At 36.9% G+C, this 25,742-nt stretch overlaps 1 protein-coding gene across 1 annotated transcript in view; it reads right to left on the bottom strand.

Annotated features, from left to right (window-relative positions):
* The window catches only part of LOC124956726, a 214,765-nt gene that overhangs the window by 163,653 nt on the left and 25,370 nt on the right, over positions 1–25,742 (bottom strand). The window contains exon 2 of the mRNA XM_047512905.1: positions 23,209–23,697. Within this exon, the coding sequence (XP_047368861.1) occupies positions 23,209–23,697 (489 nt within the window). The remainder of the gene's footprint in view (positions 1–23,208; positions 23,698–25,742) is intronic.

The following is a 25,742-nucleotide window of genomic DNA, read 5'->3' as shown; positions in this document are numbered from 1 at the left end:
ACGACGTGATTTAGAGACACGATAAATAATTGAGATTCGATCGTGGAACAACGACGTTATCGAGATAAATTTTTTCTCGTCAACGCGTTCGTCGAGAGTCGATTAAAATTAAACATTGTTATTTGTTTTAGCGATTAATTTAAGAAAGAGGAAAAGAAACGAAGAAAAAATCAAAAAAAAATCTCGTCGAATCGATCCAACACAATCTCTTCCATTCTATTCCATTTAACCTACTTTATTGCTACTACATTTATTATATTCATGAAAATCTACACGTAGGTGTTTTATCTATCACCGTTTTATAGGCAGTATATTTTTCAAAGTCCTTTTACTTTCACCTTAAGAAACTGAGTAAAATAAGGAAGAGCTGTTAAATGCGTACCAGTCACTTAAATTTTATCTCACTCAATTTTTCTTTTATTGTACTATAAAGTAAAAAGGAAAGAAAAAAAAAAAAAAAAAGAAGAAGAAAAAACAGGAACGAGATTTACAAAGTGAAAATATATAAATATTGTTTTTCTTGCGTTTTATAAATATTTCAAAGATGTAAGTATTGATGTATTTTTGGATCCATTTATATCTATGTATATACATATTAATGTTATTACAAAAATTATATTCAATTTAAAGAAAAATCTATCATGCTTTTTAAATCGTACTATCACAAAGTGTTTTGAATTGTACTATGTAGTACGATAGATTAGAGAGCTTTTAATTGTACGATATATGGGTTATATGATACTTGACTTGCTATGTAACAACGATTATTTGTCATTTTGTGATCATATAAATAATTGCAATCTATATGGAATTATTATTATATAAAAAGTATCTATCTTTTGCAAATAAAAAAAAAAAAAAAAAAAAAAAGAAAAAAAGAACGTGGCACAATTTTGACAAGTCTTTCCAATGCGAAATATTCAAATGAATAATATCTAACGATATAAGTTGAAGAGAAACTATGAATATTTTTAGCTGAGGATCTCTCTAGCCGTGAAAATACACGGTGTTCTCGAAGAAGTACGAGGTGGAGATAGAAGAAGAGAAGGGATGGGGGCTGGTAAAGTTGTCGTTCGAGAAGAAGCAACGACGATACGATACACCCTCGAGGAAATTCTCGTGCTTCTCGAGGTACTCGAGGCGCCCACGATCTTTCTCTTGCTCTTGTTCGTTGGGCGCGCTCTCTCTCTCACACACACACACACACACACACACACACACTCTCTTTCAAACTCGCGCGCGCGAGCGCGTTCACGAACGCAAGTTCGAAAGAAACGAGATGTTGCCTCGTAAGTTAGACCGTACATCCACGAATACGAGTTTGCAACGTCGGTGTGTACCGTGCGCTGCACCGAGCAACGTCTTGCCGACCATCTGCCGGCTCTGGCCAAGGACGTCGAGTACGTCGATGCTGCTTCTGACCCGAGGTCGATTCGATTATTGCCACGACTAAAACGTTCTTCGATCTCCGATAACGCTCGTGATACCACCGAACGACCTCGTTCTTTCCCTTTCCCTCTCTCTGTCTCTGTCTCTGTCTCTGTTTCTGTCCTTATCTCTGTTTTTCTTTTTCCTCGTTGCTCCGAAACTTACTTCTAACCTGACCAAGGATATAAAATAGAAAGGAGTAGGTAAGTTGATATAGAGTTTTTTTTTTTTTTTTTTTTTATAGTCGATAACGTGCAAAGTCGATAACGTTTAAGAGACAATTTACTATAAGAAGACAATTTACTTTTTAATTACGATAATTAGATCGTTTAGGATTATATCATCTGGGAACTTATTACTCTCTGTGTGATCTATTCGAGTAATTTAATGATTGAAGAAGTTTTGCTTAAAAGACCAAAAAAAAAAAAAAAAGAAATGCTTTAGATTTGTTTTAATAATTTAAACATGTGATGTTATTGATTCGTGTAAATAAATTCAAGAAGAATCATTATGATTTTCTGTAAAATAAATATAAGTATTGTTAAAAAAATTGGAACCTTAGATGTCATGTTATACTGACGAAAGAATGAACAATAGATTACTTCTATCATACCTTTAGACTAATACTAATATACCTTTCAATCCCTCCGAATCATTTTATTACATTTTTTCTAACGGTCTAAAAAAATTTAAGAAAAAAAAAAAAAGAAATGGGCAACCTTCTTCTAATCTACCAATCTCTAAAGACGTGTAAAGAGAAAAATTATTGAAAGGATGATAAATGATAGAATGAAGAAAACGGAGAAAGAGACAGTGAGATGTTGCGACGGCGAGGGTACTGAACAGAAGAAAGAGGTTTCCCGTTCGAAGTAGAGGAGGAGGAAGAGAAAGGAGAAAGGGCGAGCGTAAGATAAGCGGAGAAGGAGAAAGCAGTGGTGTGTAGCTACGGACGAGGCACTGATTGCAAGAGACACGCAACAATCGCCGCAATTGACCGCGTAATAGAAACGCGTTATGCAGTCCGCGGTAAGAGAGCCGGTAGGATACCGGTCGACCTTGAGAATGGACATGATTCCTTAACCTGCGTTTTCCCTTTTACGGAAGGGTTCCGCGTGTCGGGTAATTGCCGCGTTATATCGGTCGACTTGCAAAATTCGAGCGCGCTGGTACCGTCTCTCTCGTTTCGTGAGCAAACCAGCTGTCGCTCGCACGCGCTAAAACGTATATTACTCGTACGCACGACTACTTATATACATAGTTAACTATGCATATAAATATGCATAAGTACGTATTTCATAGGAATGCAAATCTTTTGTTTCTTTTCTTTCTTCTTTTCTTTTTCTTTCGTTTCTTTCGATTCTATAGTTACGCTAATGAACCGAGCTATTATATCGTCAAAGCGACAAGTTACTAACATTTTTTCTTTTTTTTCTTTTTTCTTTTTTTTTTTTTTTTTTCATTTGCTTCATTACAATATTATGAGAAATATAACGAATATAAATCTTCGTCAAGAAATATATCGTTTCATGGTGTAAATATCATACTCTCTGTATGTATTAGTCACGTGCCGCTGTTATCTCTTTTTCTATCCCATACTTAGCAGAACTGACAACCCTACGGAATGTTTTTATTTATTTACTAATGAATGTTTCGTGATTACTAGTAGAAGTGATCGAACTTATCGCGTAAGTTTATGGCCCTACATATATCTCATTTAATTGAATCGAAAATATTTTCTTTCTATCATTAATAAAAACTGTAGTATTACCTAAGTCCTTTTGTTAATCTTATATTTCGTATTATTTCCATTTGATTACTTTTAAAACTATTCACGGTATAGTCGTTCATTTTAATTGTAAATGATATAGATTAGATTGATTAGTTCTCGAAAGGATGAAAATTCTTTAGGGGAATCCGTTAAAGTAAAAACGTGAGATCGCTGAACGAATTGATTCTTTGAGATTCTCGGAGAGCGATCGGGATAAGACAAGGTGCCGTGAGAGCAGCTCCAACCGCAAGATCCATCCGGATTAGATAGGGTATATTTTTTGTATGGTAAACAGATGAAAGTCTACAGAGTGTGGGCGCCCGTTGCAACGATCGGGGTGTATGCTAAGCGAATGCAAATCTCTGTCAATCTGCATAATTTGCCACGAGATTTCTCTTCGTTTTCCATGGTTTTGTCTTGGGCGGCCACTCGGCTTACGCCGATTTCGATCGATCTATTTGCTTTTTAAAAACTATCGTAAAGAATTACTTACGCTCTCGATGTAGCGAAAGGTGTAACGGACGATTGCCTTTTGACTTTGACGTATCAAAAGAACATTTTGAATCTTTAATACGTTTAGTATTCAAATATATATTCAAGTCTAAACGTTTATGCTTGTAACCAATCTAGTATCTAAACGGATTCTAGATGGATAAACCTAAAAATCAGATTACACGCAAGGAGAATTTACGAATAATTTTCTTTCGAAACAACTTTCCGATTTTAAAATGCCAGGGATTTAAAAGAATTAGAAAATTCATTTAAAAAATCGCATATGCGATTATATAAATAGTTCAGACTTCCTATAAAAATTTTATCCTCACTCGACGAAGTTCTATGAAAAATTTTAATTCGATCTGATTTTCAATTTCAAAATAGCCGACAAATCAAATATTATAATTTATCGTATTATAATTTACCGATTAAGAAAAGCGGAGAACTCTTTCTAACGCAGAAAAATCTAAAATTTATAACGAGTGAAGCAGAAAAACCGCAAAGAAAGGGGAAAAACTATAGGATAAGAAATATTAAAAATTATTAAGCTTCCGTTTGGACTGGATGTTAGATATTTTAATTCGTAAGCTCTTAAAATATTTCACACATGAAATTTTTCTTAATATATATACATATATATATATATATATATTTTTTTTTTTCTATTACTTCTAATAGGAGGGATATTGAAATGATTCTTCATTTATAATCAACCTCTATAAAGTTAAAATGTTTTGTAGTGTGATAGTCGTGAATAATGCATAATAACGAAATGACTGGAGCTATTATTCAAAATTAATAATATAAATATAAAGGGGAATGCCTGATAATCGCCATGATAATAGAACGAAAAGGAGGGTCAACTTTACTTTTTCACTGACGTCCAGAGAATATATCCTGTTTGCCAAGCCGGATGCTGAAAGAGGTCAAGCTGGTTTTATTACCTATCCCCACTCTAAAATCTCTCGAATGTCAAAGGGCGACTGATGAATTTATATCTTTGTATTATGGTAAAACCTTTAAGGTTTCACGAAAGGAACGGAAATAATAAAAAAGGAAAAAAAAGAAAAAAAAGGAAAAGAAGGAAAAATAAGTGAAATATTATTTTTCGATAGATACGTAATCAACTTCCTCGAGATAAAGAGTCGAGAGAACCTTTGTCGTTGTCCTTGAGCATGGTGGCGTACCCAGATACGATCTCGCAAAGTAGGAATACAAATATCTGACCTAACGGTCAACGAAAGAAAGCTCTAAGCGACGAGATGATGAGATAACGTCTTTCCACGATACGAACTTGCTGGCAGAATTTTAAAACTCGCTCTTAACAAGAGAGGTCGAAATGAACAAAAAAAAAAAAAAAAAAAAAAAAAAAAAAAAAAAAAACAAAACAGAACAAAAAAGAAAAGAAAAAAGGGAAAGAAAAGAGAAAGATCCAGCATAAATTACAAATAACGTTTACCGTATCGATCAAAGATCCAAGTATTAATCCAAGCGTTATAAATAACGGTCGTTTTACCTCTCCTTAATCCTTTTCCCGAGAAAATAAAGCTCGTACGTATAGTAAAGGTAGAAAAGAAAAAGAGGGGTTATCATTCGCAAAGCGGACGGATATAAATATTCGTCGAAAGGAGGACAGAGCGCGCGGCTTATTCTTCGTGATTTATCGTCTCGCGTGTCATGCCCTCTGTACATAATTTCCCGCGGTGAATTGCAGGGTAGCTTAATTGACACGTTATCTCTTTTCGTAGTATACACCTTACGAATACACATTCGTCTTACCCTCCTCCGTCCACGCGTCGGCCTTAAATCAATTCCGAGTACGGACAAATTACCAAAAAGGATTAATGGCTTCAACGCCGGCCCTAATTGGCCCCCCAAATCATGCGAGGAAAAGAGAAGATGGAAAGGAACCTCGAGAGATCCCTTTTCGATCGATGCCGCGCCCTTTTCGATCGAACAACGACGGCCTGCGGAGAGATGAACGAAGATGAAAAGAGAAAAAGAGAGACGGGGCGTAACGCCTCCTCTTCATCCCTCTTTCTCTTTCTTTTCTCGATATTAACTTTGCCTCGCCATAAGCAAAGCCAATTCTACGCCTACGTGAAATTAGTCAACTCGTATAAGGGTCTTGTACGTATATACGCGTACGCGTAAGTATATATATATATATATATATATGTATGTACATATACAGACTATCCTTAGTTTTTTCCTCATAACGATGCTAACATATCCTGCGAGATAAAATAAGAGATGTTAAATGTTGTATAAACGTACGCTCAAAAGTTCCTTAAATAGTTATAATAAAAATACAAAATAACGAAGGCATTGTTTTCTCGTTCGATACAGTACAAGAACATATTGATGATATTTAAATCCATGTTAATACTATTTCAAAATGTCGTCTGCTCTTACAAATACAGGATATTTATAAAATATCAATCGAAAATTGATTAGATTACATTTCGAAATTATTTTTGATTTCTTTCCATTTCGATGAACGTAAAATTAATTCTTTTTTATTGTTTATAATAGTTCCATGAGATAACATTATTGAAAGAACGAGTCATTATTCTTTGACTCTCGAGATATATGGCTCGATTTTTTCGGAGATAGTTGGTCCATCGTTAAATTATACGTTGCTACGACCTAAACTCGGTTGCTTACTAAGATATAATAGATTTTTATTCTTTGTGTTAATCATTTTTAATGACGAAGGTCTATTATGCACTTTTTTATATGAAAAGGAACAATCAGAACAACCTGCGTCTAACCTGGTTATTCGCGAGTAATTAAAAAAAAAAAAAAAACTCTCGTGACAGACAAGCCAAGCATAATCTTAAATAAAATTAATTCAATCTCCAGTACATTATCGGGTATAATTCAACGAATTATAGAAAAATGTAAGAGACGTTTCCAAACGTAAACGTCTTCCTTACGGAATATTCATCTTTGGATGAAAATTTGTCAAATTTTGTAGTCCAAAAGTCTGAAGAATGTTTTTAAGAAAAAAGTAATCCTGAATAAGTCGGATGTAGAAAGCAGCACAGTTGAAACAAGATGACTGAATTAATGTGTCAGATGTGATAAGTATTTTCACGAAGAATATTTAACATTTTTGGATTTATATGATCTTTCTAGAGAAATTTTATGCAAGCAAAAGAAATAATTTTTTCTTCCTTTTATATTTGAAATCTTATTTTTTTTTTATTTGGGCTACGATTCCCTGAACTCTACTTCATCTCATCCTGACGATATGAATGAGATGATCTTTTGCACGGGAAACAGTTCCTTTTTTCTTTTTTATAAAAATCTACGATTAGTTTTATCTTGATATTATAATTTTTCAAGTATCTACTTTTATAAATATATTTTTTTGCTTTGAATATTGATTTAATTGACGACTTATAAATAAATTTTAAAGAAAGAAGGAAGATACTACGTATATATATATATATATATATACATAGTATATATCCTTCTTAAACCAAGGCTTATTTCCAGGGATGGGATCAAGTAGCTTCGAATCTAATTCGATGGTTTTGAATGTTTCATAAGTACATGAAAAAAAAACAAAAAAAAAAAAAATAAATATTTTCGAGTAGATTCGAGTCCAGATAAAATAAATTTGAATTTATTAAAATAAATTAGAAAATTATTAAAATAAACTTCTGAATAATGATTGTCAATACAGCCTATAATCTGCGATAGTCTTTCATTTTTAATTAACTTAGACTACATTAAAAGTTAAAAGTGTTCGACACAATGTTTAATGATACGATCAGCTATGCGCATTTTATTAATATTTAAATTTGATTAGTACTTGTGAAACGTTCGAATCTTTCTAATCTCAAATTATTTACAACTACGTTTTATATTGAATGAAACTTTATTGCTTTTGAGCAGTAATGAGAAATCCATGAAATAAAGTTTATTTATTGAAATTGAGTCGGATTCGTAAATACATATTGAACTTGATCCCATCATCCCTACTTATTTCCTTCAGTAAACTTTTTGGGTTTACTCAAAATTTAAGTTTTTGCTTCATCTTTTATATAGTCTTCCAACACATTCTTTGTTTGGTTAGTGATTTATCTTCTCACAGCTCTCAGTTTTCACAACTCCTCCTCTTCTCTATTCTGCTTATAGATATGTTTGTTTTTTTCCTGTCTGTCTACCGTTTGTATATCCATCCGTTACTATCCTCTATGTTACTTTTATATATTTTCACTTTTATCTACGTTCAATCAAGTTCTTTTCGATAGTTTAAAATGAAATCTTTTAGTTTTAATTATATTTTATCTGATTTCTATCATGTAGTCCAGTATCGATACGATTACTGCTGTATATATTCTTGACTTAGTCTTTTTTCTTATATATTTGTTCTGTCAAATTGTATATATCGTTAAACCAATCTTCTATCTTATTTGCCTTTTGGCCAATGGTTCTTTAACTTTCTTTTCCATTTTCCCACAGTTGGATAATGTTATGCTTAAATATTTGAATGACTTTTTTTGTCGGTTGACTTTACTACTTAATTCTAATTTACTTAGTTAGTATTTTTATTGAACTTGTCTCTCGTGCATTTCGTTCTTTTTTTTTTTTCTACAGATAAAGTTTATAAGATATTTAAATATGTATAGAAATCAAAATATATAAAATCAGAGTGTGTAAAATCGAAATGTGTCCGAAAGGACTATGCTCTCTATCTCTTTCTCCCTCTTTCCTCTTTTTCTATTTCTGTAGGAGGATAATTGAAGGAGGCTGCCCACGCACTGACAATGAAGCCCGCGCACGTTCTAATCTAACTCCATTCTACCGATTTACCCGATAATTATAATAACGATTATGAAATTGTTTCCTTCGTTTATAAAGGTTAAATCTCTTTTATATTGATGTTTCATGAGGATATATATGAAACATTTCTTGAATGGTCTACATGCGTTGTTAATAATTCTAATCACAGAATGAGTAAGATAATATATACTGTAGTAGGAGATATATATATATATATATATATACAAACGTGCTATGTATACTACAATATATATTGCTATTATATATATTAAAAAATTATAATATCATTTCTATAACATTATTTTCTTTGAAACGTTAAAGTACTAATTGGACGTTACTTGTTTGTAAAAGGAAACGTTTTTTCAATGACCCAAGACTCATAACAAGATATTTATAGCATGTAGCATTTAGAGGTAGGAGGGAGGAGGTTACGAAGTCGCTTGCGGAACGGCAAAATGGTGCGAAAGGAGAAAGGACCGAAGGGAAAGGAGCCGCGTGAATCCTGTTCAATGAAGCTTGGCGATGAGTGAATTTATGACGGAACACTTTAACCGTTCGTGAAAAGAGAAACGTACGTTATTAGCCGATATGAATTAGAACAAATTTTTCCTAAATTGACTATTTCAACTTTATTACTACTTAGTTTAACTTTATTCGTTTCTCAGCGATTATCCGATCGGTTGTAATAAATTAAATCGATCGATTAATATTCTTCTACGGTTTACATTAGACCATACGGCGCTGTGTTTAGATTCATATCTTATGTACCGGAACGACGAGCATGAAGAATTTTCAAAACCGATGACAAGATGTGCATTCGCTTTAATGTGGTAATCCAGTTAACCAGGAGCCCGAAAGTCACGCGATGCGGTCCGTAAACTCACGGCCATCTTTAAAATTGCCATGCAGATTTATTCTTTCCATGGTAAAACCCCATCATTAATGCGTATTCTAACCGACCTGCTTGCGTCAAAAGATGTTTCGACGAAGCTACCAGATATTCTTTGCCTTACCTAATACGATCTGAACCTGTGTGTCGATGTAGTACGCTTAAAAGGTCCGTAGGCGTTCCGACAGATTGCCAACGAAACGAGCCCGTTTTAAAGAGAAGAATCGTGATCGAGATTTGAATTCGATTCCTGCTGCGAGAAGATAATAAATTAATGAGCTACGTGTGCGCGACGATTAAGGACGAGTATGCAACAATTATATATGAGTCGAACCAACGTTTCTTTTTATTAAGGGAAGATATAATGGGTAATACAAATGTTCGCACATTATTTAAAATCGTATAACATTTTAAGAACTTAACAAAAAGCTTTTTTTCATCGACATGAAAAAATAATTAATTATATTTTATACGAGGGATATCGATAATTACAAAAAGTATTATATTTTCTTCTAGCAATCGTTAAAATACGAAATAAGCTTTTTATAACTGCTTTATCAAGTGCTTTTATAAAGAGTGAATAATAATAAATTGTCGACCATTCTTAGAACGTTAGAAAATGATGGTGAAAAATGTATAAAATCGTTGCGATATCGTACAACGGAAAATATCAGAAAAACTTGAAATAAATTGTAATATATATATATATATATATATATATCGCTTTAATGTCGTGAAATAAATCTCGCCAAAATGTTATATGATAACGTATCCTTTACATTTGAATACATTTGAATACTTTTATTGTTGCCTCGTTGAAGTTTAATCCGAGGCGATTGGTATAAACTGAACGAAATAAATCCGTGGATCGTGCAAGCGGACTAAATGGAATTGCGCTTAACCCTTCTAATACGCATCCTGTGCGACATATTAACTTATGACCTACGATTCTGAGTATTCCATTGGCATAATAGTCGCTGCATCCTGTACTACGTAATAACATACGAGCGATACGTATGGATATATTTATCCGCGTCGGCTCGAAAATCATGAGTCGGATAAATCGCGACTTATTCTCTCTATAAATAATTCGGACATCTTATTATCGAGTCAGCATCGATAACATGCTAAACGCCTCACTACAAACTTAGTTAGGTTCTATCGACGATACGATACGATACGATACGATACGATACGATACGATACGATACTTCCCGATACGATAAATTATAAACTCGCGTGGAACCCAATCGGCCGCATGTTTTCCGCTTACCGCACGTCGAAAACGAACGGGGGAAACGATACGTGCTTACCAACATCAGCATCGCGCATATCCGATCGACATCGATCGGCAAATGTATCGAGCATGAGCGAACAATATCGGTAATTATCGCGCACAATTGGTGATTTATTAACGATACTTCGCCGTCCTCTTTGACGTTTATGATCGACGCGAATGGTTTATACTCATTGCCATACCCGTCTCACGCGATATTAAGTTGTCGCGCCATAACGATGCAAAACGTCTAGTTTATCGTACGAAAGATTGCTCACGCGCTTTTTCATTATAAAATTACTATAAAATGACCGAAGGAAAAGTTTACTTTCAATTTCAATGTAATTCACTCCCAAATCGTTTCTATTTATTGGATCAGTAATTTATAACAAATGGTCAATATTTATAATAAAATATCAATATTTAATGCAAATGATATCAGTATTATAATACAAAAGCTGCAAGTGCTTTGATTAAAATATTTATAAATGCAATAATTTGTCATCAGTAATTTAAATAGATGATCAACATTTATAACAAACCTTTATAATGCATATCGAAACTTGACCACAATATTTATATGTACTGATCATTTATTATATATCATTTACGAAATAATAATCAATAATTAATAAAAATTACCAAATGGATAAAAGTATTCTCAAATACATAATACAAAATCGATATACTGACTTGAATTTTTTATACTGAAAAAGATTCCGAAGAATCATTATTCGAATATTTCTTTTTGGACGATAATTTTGACACCATTTTTTTCTTTTTTTCAGTTATAAACGAATATTCGCGAATTCTTTTTCTCATTCTCTCGATATCAATGATCAAGGTATTTCGTAGCTTCACTGCTTTATCCATGTCACGTAGTATAGGCCTAAACGTAAATAAAATAATAAATAAGATCAAAGTAATTCATCCATATCAGAATATTCTTAACTCACTGTAATCCTAGCATACCAGCTTCTGTTCTTTTATGAGCATACTCTTCTCTTATATCTTGTAACGATATAAGAAAATAATTTAATCGTTCTCTAATTTTCATAGTTTCTTCGCGAGATTTCGTCAATTTCTTTCGCTCCTGCTCTATATCTTCCATAATGCATATTTCTTTCTCCTTTAAATTAGCCGATATGTTTACCATCCCCTCTAGTCTATATATATATATATATATATATATATATATATATATATATATATATATATATGTCAATCAATCAATCAATCAATACTTTTATACAGGATGTTTCACTTAATTCGAACAGTTGAAATGTCAACACTGCCTTTTGATGATGCTAAACAATGTCGAAGAAATAAATTATTTTATTCGAAGCGGAGTATACTTTGTTTAACGATACATATTTTCAAGATTGCTATTTATTGCATTAGTATTTTAAATAAATTATCAATACTTATATTAACATATTATATTTATAATGAAATATATCAGTACGTGATATAAGTGATCAGCATTGTGTCAGCAACTCTGTCGTAACCATAACACTTAATAATTATGTATACTGACTTTTATATATAAAAATTATTCATATTTACAAAATATTTTACATTATGATAATATAAATATGTAAGAATTTTGTATAACTTAGAATATTGCTTTGGATCAAACAATTTCTAACTTGACATTTTTTTATTATCATTAAAATAACAATGATGATATTGCATTGCAAATGTTCGAGTTAAGTTTAAAAATTCTGTATCATTTATAAATTTGATAACGTACGTTGTCCAATATTTTTCGAGATCTCGTTCACGCTCATCAACTTTGTCTATAAGATTAACATTTGCCATACGAAGAGTTTCGTAATCCATAGTCGTCATACCTTCTCCTAAAACTTCGAGACTTTTGAGCAACACATTGATACGTTCAAAGCGATACTGAAGGAGAATGTTTTTCAAACGATCACGCATCATTCCTCTGCGACGTATCATCTAACGATATTAATGATTTATTTTTTTGTTCTTTTGCTTCGATCACTTTATTCGAACAATTATTTGTAAACATTTTAAAGGAGATTCTTTCGTTTATTTTTAACGATAAATTTCAAGTAAAAACATTATTGAGAATTACATGGAAGTATTTCAATTTACGTAGATATTTCAAGATCATGTCATTTACTACATTTTTCTCAATGCTTTTCTTCAGTCATTAAACTTATACATTGATATTCAGCGAGTTGAAAGTTATTTTTTAAAATTGATTACCAGAGTAGATGTCAAATTTCTTTTTATCTATAAGTTCAATCTGTTAGAAATTAAATTATAAGACATGCGTTTAGTTTTTATTATATGTTTTCGCGTAGAAAAAAATGCCTGGAATTTCGAAACAAAAAAAAAAAAATAAAATAAAAAAAAAGAAAAGAAAAGAAAATGAACAGAGAAGAACATGAATGTGACTTTACTAAGTATTTCTCGAGAAAAATGACGTAAAAACTAACTGTTTCCATGTTATCCTAAAACCAGATTGGGAGATTGATTTTGAGTAGTTTAAGATAAAGAAAAAACTGTAAATGGAGATGAAAGGAAAGCTGAAAGATAATTAAAGAAGCCTTAAAAAGACAAGAGAAGAAGGAAGTTAGAGGAAAATACATTATAAATAAGGAAAGGTATAATGACCCATTAAATAGCCAATAAAAGTTAAACTTTAATTAAGGAGATTGTATTATTGGACGAAAATTGAGTACAGTTTATCGGATCTGAAGGTTAGGCATATGTTGAATGCACAGATAAGAAAAATATTAATTATTTTACTCGCAATGTTTATAAAAATATATAACATTCTTAATCATTTAGACCTAAAAATCAACTAATTTAATAATTAGTATAATCCATTAATATGATAATTAGTAAAAAAAAAAAAAAAAGAAAAAGAAAAGAAAAGAAAAGAAAAGAAAAGAAGGAAAGAAGGAAGGCGATAAACGGACCTGACGATTTGCAATGACGTCCATGGTCTTCTCTGAGATCTTTGCGCCGGTCTTTACGTAAACAAGACCGACACCGATCTCTTTCTCGCGTGCAATAAGTTCTTTGAAGACGCTTGCATCCTCCTCTTTCAAGTCTCGAACCTTGTCCTTATAGCTGTCTACATCGAGCAACATTTGCGTTTTCTTTACCGCCACCTCGTCGATCTGCAATTTGTAAGCTCCTAAGGCTGCTCCGTAAATTCTGTCGATCTCTTCGCTCGTTTTACTTTCGATATCACTGACCAACATCTTTCGTTGGACCTGAATGTAGACGCGAATATACATAGATACATATGTTGGAACGCCTCGAGGAAGTGCGTTCGTTAATAGAACGAATCGTAAAATCGATCCGCTTGATGATTTCTTCGATTTCATCATTCGTCATTAAAAATATTCAAAGTAAATATTGCCATTAAAATATCTCAGATTCGACCTTCTTGAAGTGTTGATGGACCCGAAGCTCCAAGAGCTTGTTTTTCCTTTTGATAGGGCGCATTTCACATATCAATCCTTTCATCATATCTATCATGGCCTCGCGATCACCTAAGACCTATCGAAGAAAAAAAAAGGAAGTAAAGAGACGATGCGATGGCTTCTCGAAGTTTATCCTTTTATTATCCATCGTCGTGGCTCGTAACAAATAATGATCGATAGTAACGACGTATACAAAAGGCGGAAGCGCATAGGAATTGAAGGGGAAGATGGGGTGGGATTGGCGTTGAGAAAAGGTTCGAAGGCCGAAGGAACGCGTAGGTGGAAGAAGAAGGGAAGGGTCTTAGGGTATTACGAAGGTCGTGAGGAATAGCAATTCCACGGGCAAAACGAAGGAGAATGACAGGTTTATGCGAACCTCTGCAGGTATCTCGGCTAGCACGTAATCGGGCTCTACCGGCTCTCGGACTTCCTCCTCGAACTTTTCCACCGGCGGAGAAACTATCGGTGTAGTTATGCTCTCTTCCTTCTTCTCTTCCTCTTCTTCATCTTCGAAGATGCCTTCGTCCCAGATCCAATCGATGTCCTTTCGTTTTTTCTCCTCCTTATCTTCCCTTTCCTCTATCGAGCTAGTTTCCTCCTCCTCTTCCTCCTCCTCCTCCTCCTCCTCCTCCTCCTCCTCCTCTTCCTTCTCTTCGAAGACGGTATTCTCGTACACTTTGCCCTCTACCTCTTTTTCCTCCATGTTCGAAAGACCGCGAACAAGGACGTGCGAAGAGACATCATCGGGACTCTCCTTTTTTACATCCAACGAGTTCGAAACACCGCTGATTTTATTCTCGTTTTCCATAAATTCTGTCATTTTGGTGCGATTGACACACGACTCGTTCGAGATCGCGAGGACAGCCTAACCCAAAAGAAGCTTCTTTTCTCTTTAAACTGTCGACAACTGCGACTCGAGCGAAACAGTCGAACGAATTCCCTTTACGGTTACTCGATCCTTCTCAATGACTTTTTCTTTTCTTCTTAGCTGACCTTGAGGATCGTGGATGATCCTGTTCTTCCTTCGGTTGAACATCGATTAAACTGCCGCAAGCTATCGGATACCATCATCCCTATTATCGTTCTAAGCATCCCAGAAGCTATGAGGCTTCGATTTCATCTTCATAGATTTTTATTCGATTCGCTCGCTTACCCACCGATCGTTTTCTTCTATGAAAAGTTTATTTATATGATATCGTAGATAGTATCTGTAGATATTTTTATTTTCCTGGTAATTAATTGAAATTGAATTAATAGACACATTGCAGCGAATTTTTCTTATTTTTATTTTCCTTTTCTTTTTATCTCTCCTTTTCTCTTATTATCATTATCTCTCTTTCTCGTTCATTCTCCCTCTCTCTTTTTTCTTTCTCTTGCTCTTTTTCTTTTTCTCCCTCTTTTCCTCTCTCTCTCTCTCTCTCTCTCTCTTACATTTCTTCTCGTTTGAGCTCACCGGAGAGTTTCTCAACCGTCACGAGTTTTCCCACACAATGTCAGTTTGTTCTTTTATTATCGTTTGCCGTTGGAACGACGCTAGATTCCAACGGGAATTAGTGCGCAATACTCGCACGAGGGTGCCAGCACTCTGATTTTTCTAAACCTTGAAACCTTACTAATGATCAGAGGCAACAAGAAAGATAGTTGTCAAATTCATTAAAAACTTTTTATATTATATTTTCTATTCGGCATGAAACATTGGATGGGTAGATATTAAAAATTATTTTATGTTTAAAATAGGAAAAATTGCTACGTGTAAGAAAAAATCAATTCGTTGTAAATATTTTTCTAACATATCCTGTATAAAAAGTACGATTAAAATTTTTAACAACCGATCACTTAAACTGCATCATCTCTTTTAAAAATAATAAATTTGCGAATGAAGAATTTCTTTACTATTGTACATTTTATTAATAATGAAAAGAAAAATAATTCTTAAATAGCTTTATGACGACAGATTTTTAACTTCGTATTAAAGATGGTTCCGATACAGTACATATTATATTTTGGAATATTTATTGAATGCATCACTTTTTTCTTATATTATTCAATAACTTGTTCCGTCCTCTTTTTCTCTTTCAATTATACATTTTCATTTCTTTTATTCAATCAGAAATAATATTTAAACAATTTTTCTTGTATCAATTAATGGCATTACATTGATCGTAATTACTTTTATGATTGTAAAGTCATTAATTTTATCTCTATTACGCATCTGCAAAAGCAGGTTTTAATGATAAAATTAATATGTTATGTAGCATATAAAATAATAAACTACTTACAACGCGTTAATAGTTAATAACAGTTGTGTATTTGATAAAAAACCTGATATAGTCAAATATTTTGCTATAAGCATACTTTTATAAAAATACAGACATGTTGAATGAAACTATATTGTCAGATCATTATAAACTACATAAATTGATAAAATTATATAAAACGTATATCTAAAATGTTAGTAGTAGCCATAAGACAAGATGTAACTTAAACATACTTTATTTATACATATCATCACTCTGGTATATTATATGTGTATAATTATTTTATGAGAGAAAAATGATGATGAGGTAAGATTTAAGCTACTAGCAGGTATTTAGACATTCTCTTAGATAGATACACACATACTCTAATTAAGATCCAAATACCACAGAATGAGGTAGGAAGATGAGGTTTACAAGAGGTGCTGCACTAACCATTAACCCGATTACAGGTTCTGCTAGGGTGAAAAACAAGACAAGAAGAGAACGAGTCGAGTCGTATCGCTATGAGCCTTGCACAAGTGCCCATACATGGATTAGATCTCGTGAATGCGAAGATGAAAGATAGGAGGTATGAAAGAGAAAGAGAGAGAGAGAGAGAGAGAGAGAGAGAGAGAGGAAGAGAGAGATAGTACTAAGAGGGTAGGGGGTAACGGAGGGCGCGTGGGCCGCCACCACTGCATTCCTGTAGGATCAAGGATCCCTCCGTTCCTCTTCGGTGCATCATGCATGTCGCGAACGCAGAACGCGCCGAGGTGTTCGTCTCTCTCGTAGCTGGATTCGAGCGTTCGCTGTGTCGGCCTCTCTCGGTGTATCGGGCCCGGCTGCTTTTTTCTCGCGGCTCCCCAAGCCTTCTCCTTTGGACTCGCGGAGCAAGTTTTTCCGCGCCGATGACACTGACGTACCAATTTCGTGAGTTCCAGCTCTGGACGTAGCTACCAAGTGGAGGTAGGAGGCTCGATCGAATTTATCGCGAATTTTATTACGATCGTTTCGTTCGTTTCGACGTTAAAATACGATCACCGATAATGTTACCCTCAAAATCTTATTCTAAGTCAGCGAACTTATATAATATTTAATTTGAAACTTTGATGTTTTTTATTTCTCTCTTAATACTCTCACCCACGCACGTGCGGACGTTACAGTTTTAACAAAAGGACAAATATTTTTCATTAAATTAACATCTAAAAATTTATTCCTAATTAAATCTACGCATTATTGATAATACATCTTTTGCATAAAAAAAGCAAAATTCAAAAAAAAAAGAGAATTAAACATACATATATCACCTATTTTACTGATACACACAGAATTTAATTTCCACGTGATAATTATCACGTGTAATTACGTGATAACTAATCTTCGATGAAAGATAGAAATCGAAAGAGAAATACAGAAAGAGTGAAAAAGAGAAAAGCGAAAGGAGGTGCGAGAAATGAAGATAGGGAGAAATAGATAGATAGATAGATGGATAGGTAGAGAGAGGGAGAGAGAAAGAGAAAAAGAAGAGACTTCTCGTACTCAGATGCAATCGAATTCCCGCGAGAAGTGTCGTTTCGTTCGACGTAACGTCGTCGGTGACACGCGCGTGCGAGAAGAGTGCACGAGCGGGAGCACATGCGTGCCTTGTCGGGCGTGTCCAGGCCGTTCGTTGGCCTTTCCTCAGATTTGATTTCCTTTCGAATCGCCGCGTATTCCAGGCTCGTCTGTGCAGGCTACGATGGAAACTGGACTGACTGGCTTTAACGCGCTCGTCTCCTAACTTTATGCGTGTGTACGCGTGCACGAACGCGCACCTATGTCTCGCTCTACCCCCACCCCCCCCCCCCCCTCTCTCTCTCTCTCTCTCTCTCTCTCTCTCTCTCTCTCTCTCTCTGTCTTTCTCTCTCTTTCTCTTTCGAGAATGCAAGCGCGTCGAATCGTTGTGCGTCAAATAGAACGCGACGAGAGGGTAGAGGGAGAAAGGAAGTAAAGAAGGAGAGCGAAAGAGAAAGAAAAAGAGAGGGAGAGAGAGAAATGTTGCAGGGGCCCCACGGATACCATTGTGGCCGGTTGCATAAACCCGCCATCTTGGTATCCTCAAGGACGTGGCTCGAATCCTAAGGTCAACGTACTCGACTCGCATCGTATGCCCTTCCTCCTACTTCTTCTCCTGCTTCTCTCATCCTCATCTTCCTCCACTGCTTCTTCCTCGATTTCTTCTTCCTCCGGATCTCTCTCTTCTCTTTACTTCTCTCTTACTCTTTCCCTTGATCCCCTGGGGCAACCTTCTCTCTTTCCCTCTCTCTCTCTCTCTCTCCCTTCCTTTCTTATCCCTCTCTCTCTCTCTCTTCTTCGCCGCGTGAGATGGAGAATCTCATCTGGCCACGAGCGAGATGTCACTACCATTAATCCCGCCGATACGCCGTCCCTGGCCAGGTTCGGATCGAGAGCCCCGTGGCTCTCCTTATTTTTATATTTTTTTCCTTTTTCATTTTACTCGTCCTCTCTCTCTCTCTCTCTCTCTCTTTCTCTTCCTCAACAACTTCCCTTGCATTCTTCCTCTTCGATCTTACGACCTCCATACGAGATGATAAACGAAAGATATTGCGCGAGGTACGCCGATCACCTTTCTCGCACAAAGTACGGCCTCGTTAGAGTTGCCGTTTAATCTTTCATGAAAAAAAAAAGCGTTCTTCCCTATCTATTCCATTAAGAAAAATTCCTCGGATGTTTTTGGATATCAATTTGACGATATCGATATCTACTCAATTTCATCCAGAAACGCATGATATTTAATATCCTATTTCGATATGTTAAACCTTGAGATATTTTCGTAATCTTAGTTGGGATGTTTACGTGTCCCAGGAAGTCTGCAGATAGCGTGTGGAATACTCGATGTCGTCGACCCTTTATCGAAGAAGGAGTCGACTTCCCCCCTGTGGTGGCTGTCAAGAAAGTAGGAAGGGAAGGTGTTAAAGTCATGGAGTGGATCGTAAGGAAGAAGAAAGAGTTCTGGGGAACTGGTGAAGTCATGGTGCTCGAGGAATCGGAAGTTTAGAGAGAGAGAGAGAGAGAGAGAGAGAGAATCAAGATGAAGAAGAAAACAGAGAAGATGAAAAAGAAAGAAAGAAGAAGAAAATCTCCAATCATCCTGGCCCACGAGGTTATTCTATTTATACTTGAAACGAGAGGTCACGTCTTGTACATGCCCGATCATTTTCTAATTTAGAGGATAACGATACATGCGATGCGTAATTTAAAAGACGTCAAGTCTTTAAAATACCCTCGGTACGGCCAAATGTTCACTTTTATAAAAACACGTATGTAGGTACCTAGAAATATATCTACCTACATATATTCATTGAAAATTGTCTTTGGTTACTGATTACCGATTGATCGTACATATTTGACATAATGAACTTCAGAAAAGGAAAATAAATACAGTTATTAAGAAATTAATTATATTTAAAAGCGAAATAAAAGAGAAAGGAGAGAAAAGATGAGTAATGGATAATGATTACAAGGAAGGAGATACGAAATGATTTTCGATTGAAAATGATCGAACGAGAAAGAAAAGGTCATGTAACATTGGATTCGTTAGGCGACATTAGCGAAGATATGTCGACTAACGAATATATTAACACACCAAATCTGGCTATCTCTTCCTTGGGTAATAGTAGTTTTCATTCTTATACATATATATGTATGTATGTATGTATGTATGTTCGTATATACCTTTTTATTCCGTTTCGTATATACGTAGCAAAAGCAACGAGTTCTCGCACCTGCGCATAAGCAGCCACGCTCGTATTCCGCGCCCATTCGTGCCTGCTGAATAAATAAATGCGTGAGAGTACGTAGTTAAAAGTTTTGCGAGTTCGTGCGAGTGAGCGAGAAAGGAAGAGATAGAGTGAGAGAAAAAGAGAAAGGGTTGCGGGCGCGGTAAGGGGGTGGGTAAGGAGGGGGAGAATGCAGAATACTTGTCGTGACGGAGCACGATATCTTCAAATATCGTACGTTGCATTAACGAGAGAGCATTCCGAGCAGGGCCGTAGTCGTGGCCTCCCGTCGTTCGATTATTAGGAGAGAAGCTTCGTAGATACACGCTTTGACACGAATAAAGTCCTTTAAACATAGTAACGTACAAGTATGTGCATACGTAGGAGAGAAAGGTACCATCCAAATGGGTTATCGATCCTGCGAATAGATTTTTATCTCTTTCTCATTAATTCGTCTGATACTTATCGCTTCTCATCGCGTCACAACTTCTCCGCCTCCGTTAGCACGCTCGCTATACAACGATTCTCTTTATATGCAGGAGTATCAAATGTGGCCGTATTTAATGAGACACGTTTGATTAATCTCACAAGCGTACGAATAAATATGTACGTATATTAATCGCTATAATTAGTTTTGTAGCCGTAACAGTAGGTCTATCTCGAGATATCGTTCGATTATGTCCCATATATAGGAGATAGCTTCGAACATTCGACAAGGAGCCACTGACACCAGTATTCACTTCGATTTACATTATTGCGTTTCCGAGTCGTGGTAGCAACGATCTAGAAGACTTCCGTGGTGCGATAACCGGGCGAACGTAAAGTTTCGAGGGAAAATAAGAGAGACAACGATAGACGTTTCACTGGTTACAGGGTGACTATATGCCCGTGTCGGCCTATCGAGGTTATCGCGGGCCTCGTCGTAAATTCAGCCTCCCAACAACACTGGTCTTTAGACTCTTCCTTTCTCTCTCTCTCTCTCTCTCTCTCTCTCTCTCTCATCCTCACACTCCCTCTACTTTCGGAGACCGTAGGAGACTCCGGCTATTTCCCTCTCGCTTTTATTTTTTTCATTTCTTTCCTTTTTCACTCTCACTCTTCTGGGTTACGTACGATGAACCCGACCTGGCCATGCTGGTATTTCGCGGCCTCGCGGAGAAGAGCTCCTCTGCGAGCAAGTATCTCTTTCCTTCTCTCCTTCTTCTTCTTCTTCTTCTTCTTCTTCTTCTTCTCCTCCTCTTCTTCTCCTCCTCTTCTTCTCTTCTTTCTCTTATTTTCTCTTTTACGTGCCACGAAGAAGAGGAAACTTATACGAGGGACGAACACGAAGACAGCCATATATTCTGAGCGTACACACCGGCCACATACTAGACGTGGACACTTACAACCCATGTAAGGGTCCAATGTTCGAATGCCACGGCCACGACCGGGCATTCGCGAGGGCGCCAAATGACTGCCGCGCTAAATCATCCTAGACGAAGTGTCTTAGCCTGACGACTCAAACCAATTCAACGATTCTACTACCTCCCAACATTCCTTTTCCTTTATTTTATGCTCGAATACGAACGAGACGTTAATGTAACTACACGTGGTCAATCGCCAGGAAAGATTTGTTTCATTGCGATATCGAAATCTGAAAGAAAGAGAGATGGAAAAGGAGAAAGGGATTGTTAAATAACAAAAAGAAAAGGAAAAAAAGAGAAAAGAAAAGATTTTCCTTTACTACTGCGACGTGGTAATCATGGGTCACGTGTTGTGGTAATAAATCATCCTAGTCGAGTGAATTCCACTTCGACGATGCTGTCAACGAGCAGAGGCCTCCAAGAGATAGCCTATGCGAAAGAGGCACTTTCCGAACGAGAAATTCGTTCCTAGCTCTCTCTTTCTAGCCATTCCACGTCCTACACCGATGCACTGAATCACTCTGGACAGGCTTGTAATTTAAGGAGACAGAAATAGAAACCGATGGTATACGAAGGGGCGGTTTTCAGTCGCGAACGTGCAAACACGATTCTCTAGAGGCGCGTTACACGTCCAACAGGGTGATACGGGGCGGTAAAGAGAGGGAAGGAGAAAGAAAGAGAGACAGAGAGAGTGAGAGAGAGAGAGAGAGAGAGAGAGAGAGAGAGAGAGAGAGGGAGAGGAAGAGAGATAAAAACAGAAAAATAGAGAAAAATAAAGAGAGAGAGAGAGAGAGAGAGAGAGAGAGAGAGTAATCGCGCATCCTCGCTTTATCCGACGGGATAAAGGAGAAGAGCAAAAACGAGGATCATTGTAAGCATCTCCGACTCTCACACGCTGTCTCATTGAAACGTCGAACGCGCGACCTTGCCAAAGGTGAGGAAACGAAACAAAAGAAGGCGAGTACACGAGGCCGCCTGTGTATTTTATAATTTCGTTCGATGAATTGGCATTAAAGCGCATTCAACCCCGTCCGCGAACATGCGATCGCAAGCCCGATGACGAGGCAATAAATTCGTTGAATTGCACGACGTATGTACGATGAATAAAAGAGCTTTTACGAGTCTCACCCTACGAATACTGCATTACGATCTAACGCGGATTATAATTCTGTTATTACAACAAATAAATTCGAGAAGATTTTTCAAATAATCCCCTCGGTTTGAACTCCGTCACATCGAGATATTAGCATCTCGATCGTTGATTTTTGTCGAGGATGAAAAGGACATCGAACGTGGATCGACTTAGACGTACGATCCTACCTACACTTCCTGCATCGCTTTTCTACGAACTTTAACGAATGGATATGGTCTCACCTTGACGGTGAGTCCTCGACGTCAGAGTGACAGAGGCTAAAAACAGACAAGTCAATGTCCGACCAGTTACTATCACGGACACGTTATAAGCGAGTTGCCTATCGTGTAAAAAGTATACAGAGGATTTATTGATAGGCATTAAGAAAAGTTTTCTCGATATTCTTTGTACCGTTAATCGTCTCATCTCGTCACGATCTACGTCCGCCATGACTTTTCGTGAATTTATCCATGACATTTTGCTCGGCGATAAATCGTCAATGTTAACGACATGATTAAATAAAATATCGACACTCACCTTCTACGACGTTGTCGATCGTGCACGTGAGGCTCGTTGAGCGAATGCCTTCGTCGATCGCGATTTCGTTTCTTCAAGCTCTTACCCTCGCTGCCATAGATAGGGCCACCTCTCGTCAAACCACCAGGATCACCGCCGACGAACTTCTCGTGATAGTTAGAGCCACTCGATCGCGGCCTATCCTGTCCTTGAGACTTGGAAGAATTCCCATGAGGGCTCTTTCGTATACTATTATGACCGTGACGTCCTTGCTCTCTTGGTAGACTGCAGTAAAGATTTTGCGATGTGTAAATAGTAGTAGCTCTGGCAAAATACTTCTCTTCGTTACTGACGTTCACGTGATTTCCATTTGTTTTCGACGGTAATGCGGAATGAATATCGTGGCTTCCTTTCGAACTGCCTCCTAAATGTTCACGCAGCCATTTTCCTATACCACCTCCACTACCGTTATTTCCTACATCACTTCCGTACGAATCACCGGATTTGTTTCTGTGAAAAGAGAAAAAAAAGAAAAAAGACGAGAAAAATTATAAATCTCTTTGTTAATCAATGATGAAGGAAATACGAAAAGTTTTACGAATATACAAAACTCGAGAGTGATCTAACGTAAATGGTTATTTCGTAGAGAGACGAATCGTACAATAGACGGCCGTAACGATGGCCTATGTCCAGTGGTTTCGATTTCAGTATCGAACCGGCTCGATGAAGAAAGAAAGAGTCGTGTACGCGAGAGGAGACAAAAAGGAATGAAAAAAAAAATGAAGAGAGGGAGAGAGAGAGAGAGCTTGGACGAGGTAGAAAGAAGGAGGGTGGGCGAGAATAACGAGACGAGTGTTGAAGACGAAGGAGAGGCGTATGAATGGCACACGGCCTCAGGGGAATCGGGCCGAATGCTTTATAATAATAAGGACCAAGTGCGTTAGGAAGAGAAAAAGAGGGAAAGAGAGAGGGGGAGAGAGAGAGACAGAGGGAAAGAGAGAAAAAAGAAAGAGAGAGAGAGAGAGAGAGAGAGAGAGAGAGAGAGAACCGGAGACAAAGAGAGAGAAAGAGAGACAGTAAGGGTCGAGAAGTAGTTAGGACACGGTGACCTTGGCAAGGTCACTGATACTTCTGGCCAACGCCACTAGGAGACGCCACCGTGCGGTACCACATAAACCTTCTCCTACTCGTCTTACCGCCGCTACTGACCATCCCTGTCCATTTCTTCTTTATCGGTAATACCAAAAGCACGAGCAAGAAGAGTCGATCGGTCCTAAATGGTGGAGACATCGACGTGAAGCTAAGAAAGGCGCGAGCTCGTTCCACTCTCAATAGCAAATGACGTTTCGCGCGACTTTGAACGCATTATCACTACACGCTTACCACTAATCTCGATCGCTAACGAAATCTTGGCCGTGTCGTAAGTAATTTCCATATCGATTTAACGAGCAACGAAACGCGTCGCTCGAGTACGATCGATTGGTGGAATTGAAATGAAGAGAGAGAGAGAGAGAGAGATATGCGAAAAAGCCTGCTTACTAAAGACTCAATACAAGCAAACGTACTTAGCGATTCGACCAAGATGCGCCTAATTAATTGCGCTGAAATTAATTAGCCGCGTAACGCAGGTTACTTAATTGACCGGGAAAGAACAAGTCCCTGGGCTTCGTGATAAGAGGATCACGGTCAACCTCGTCCGTGGTTCTAATCATACAAGGAGATCTCGACCTCGAGAAAGGAGAAAGGCGAGAGAGAAAGAGAGAGAGAGAGAGAGAGAGAGAGAGAGAAAGAGAAAGAGAGCTTCGGCACATCGACTGCAAGTTTCGTGACTCCGAGCGAGTGTATTATCTGGCGTGTTACGCCACTGTATAAAATTCCGGTTCTTTGGCCCATCCTACAGGTCCCTTCTTCCCGCTCCGGCCTTTAGGGTGCCCCTTCACCCTCTTATATACCACTTTATCTCTTCGCCTTTTTTCCAGTCCTTCCTTTTTGCACCTCGCTGTCGTCGTCGCCGTCACCGTTGCCGTCGTTGTCGACGTCATCGTCATAGTTGTTATCGTCGTTTTCTTAGTCTTACGGAACGCCGCTAGGCGTTGAAAAACGAACGTATTATCGGCGCTACCACTCCTGAATGTTTCGTTTCGTGCAATGAACGAACAACTTTGGCTACGTTCCTCTATATTCCTCTTTAAAGTCACTATGTAATCGAAGAAAAATTAATGACAATGTCTACGTTCGTTCGCTCGTTTATCGTTATGATCATTTTCCTTTTTTCTTTCATCTTTTTACGATTAAAATAAACGATACAGTTAGATATATCTAAGAAGGGAAGGCGGAGAGAGAAACGATGACATTTAACAGCACTTTCCTCGAGTCCGTTATGAAAGCAAACGATATGGTTTCGAACTTCCGACCGAATGTTGTTCCGCATTAATCGTTCTTTTCGATCTAAAATGGAACAATGAGAGAGTCTCTACGTGACGTCGAGGCAACTTTCCTCGACTGAATTACGAAGCACCACATATCTCTCTCTCTCTCTCTCTCTCTGTCTCTCT

Source organism: Vespa velutina, chromosome 23 (genome assembly GCF_912470025.1).
Source record: "Vespa velutina chromosome 23, iVesVel2.1, whole genome shotgun sequence".
NCBI lineage: Eukaryota > Metazoa > Arthropoda > Insecta > Hymenoptera > Vespidae > Vespa > Vespa velutina.
Note: the sequence above shows the minus strand (reverse complement) of the source record. Positions and strands in the feature narration are given on the sequence as shown.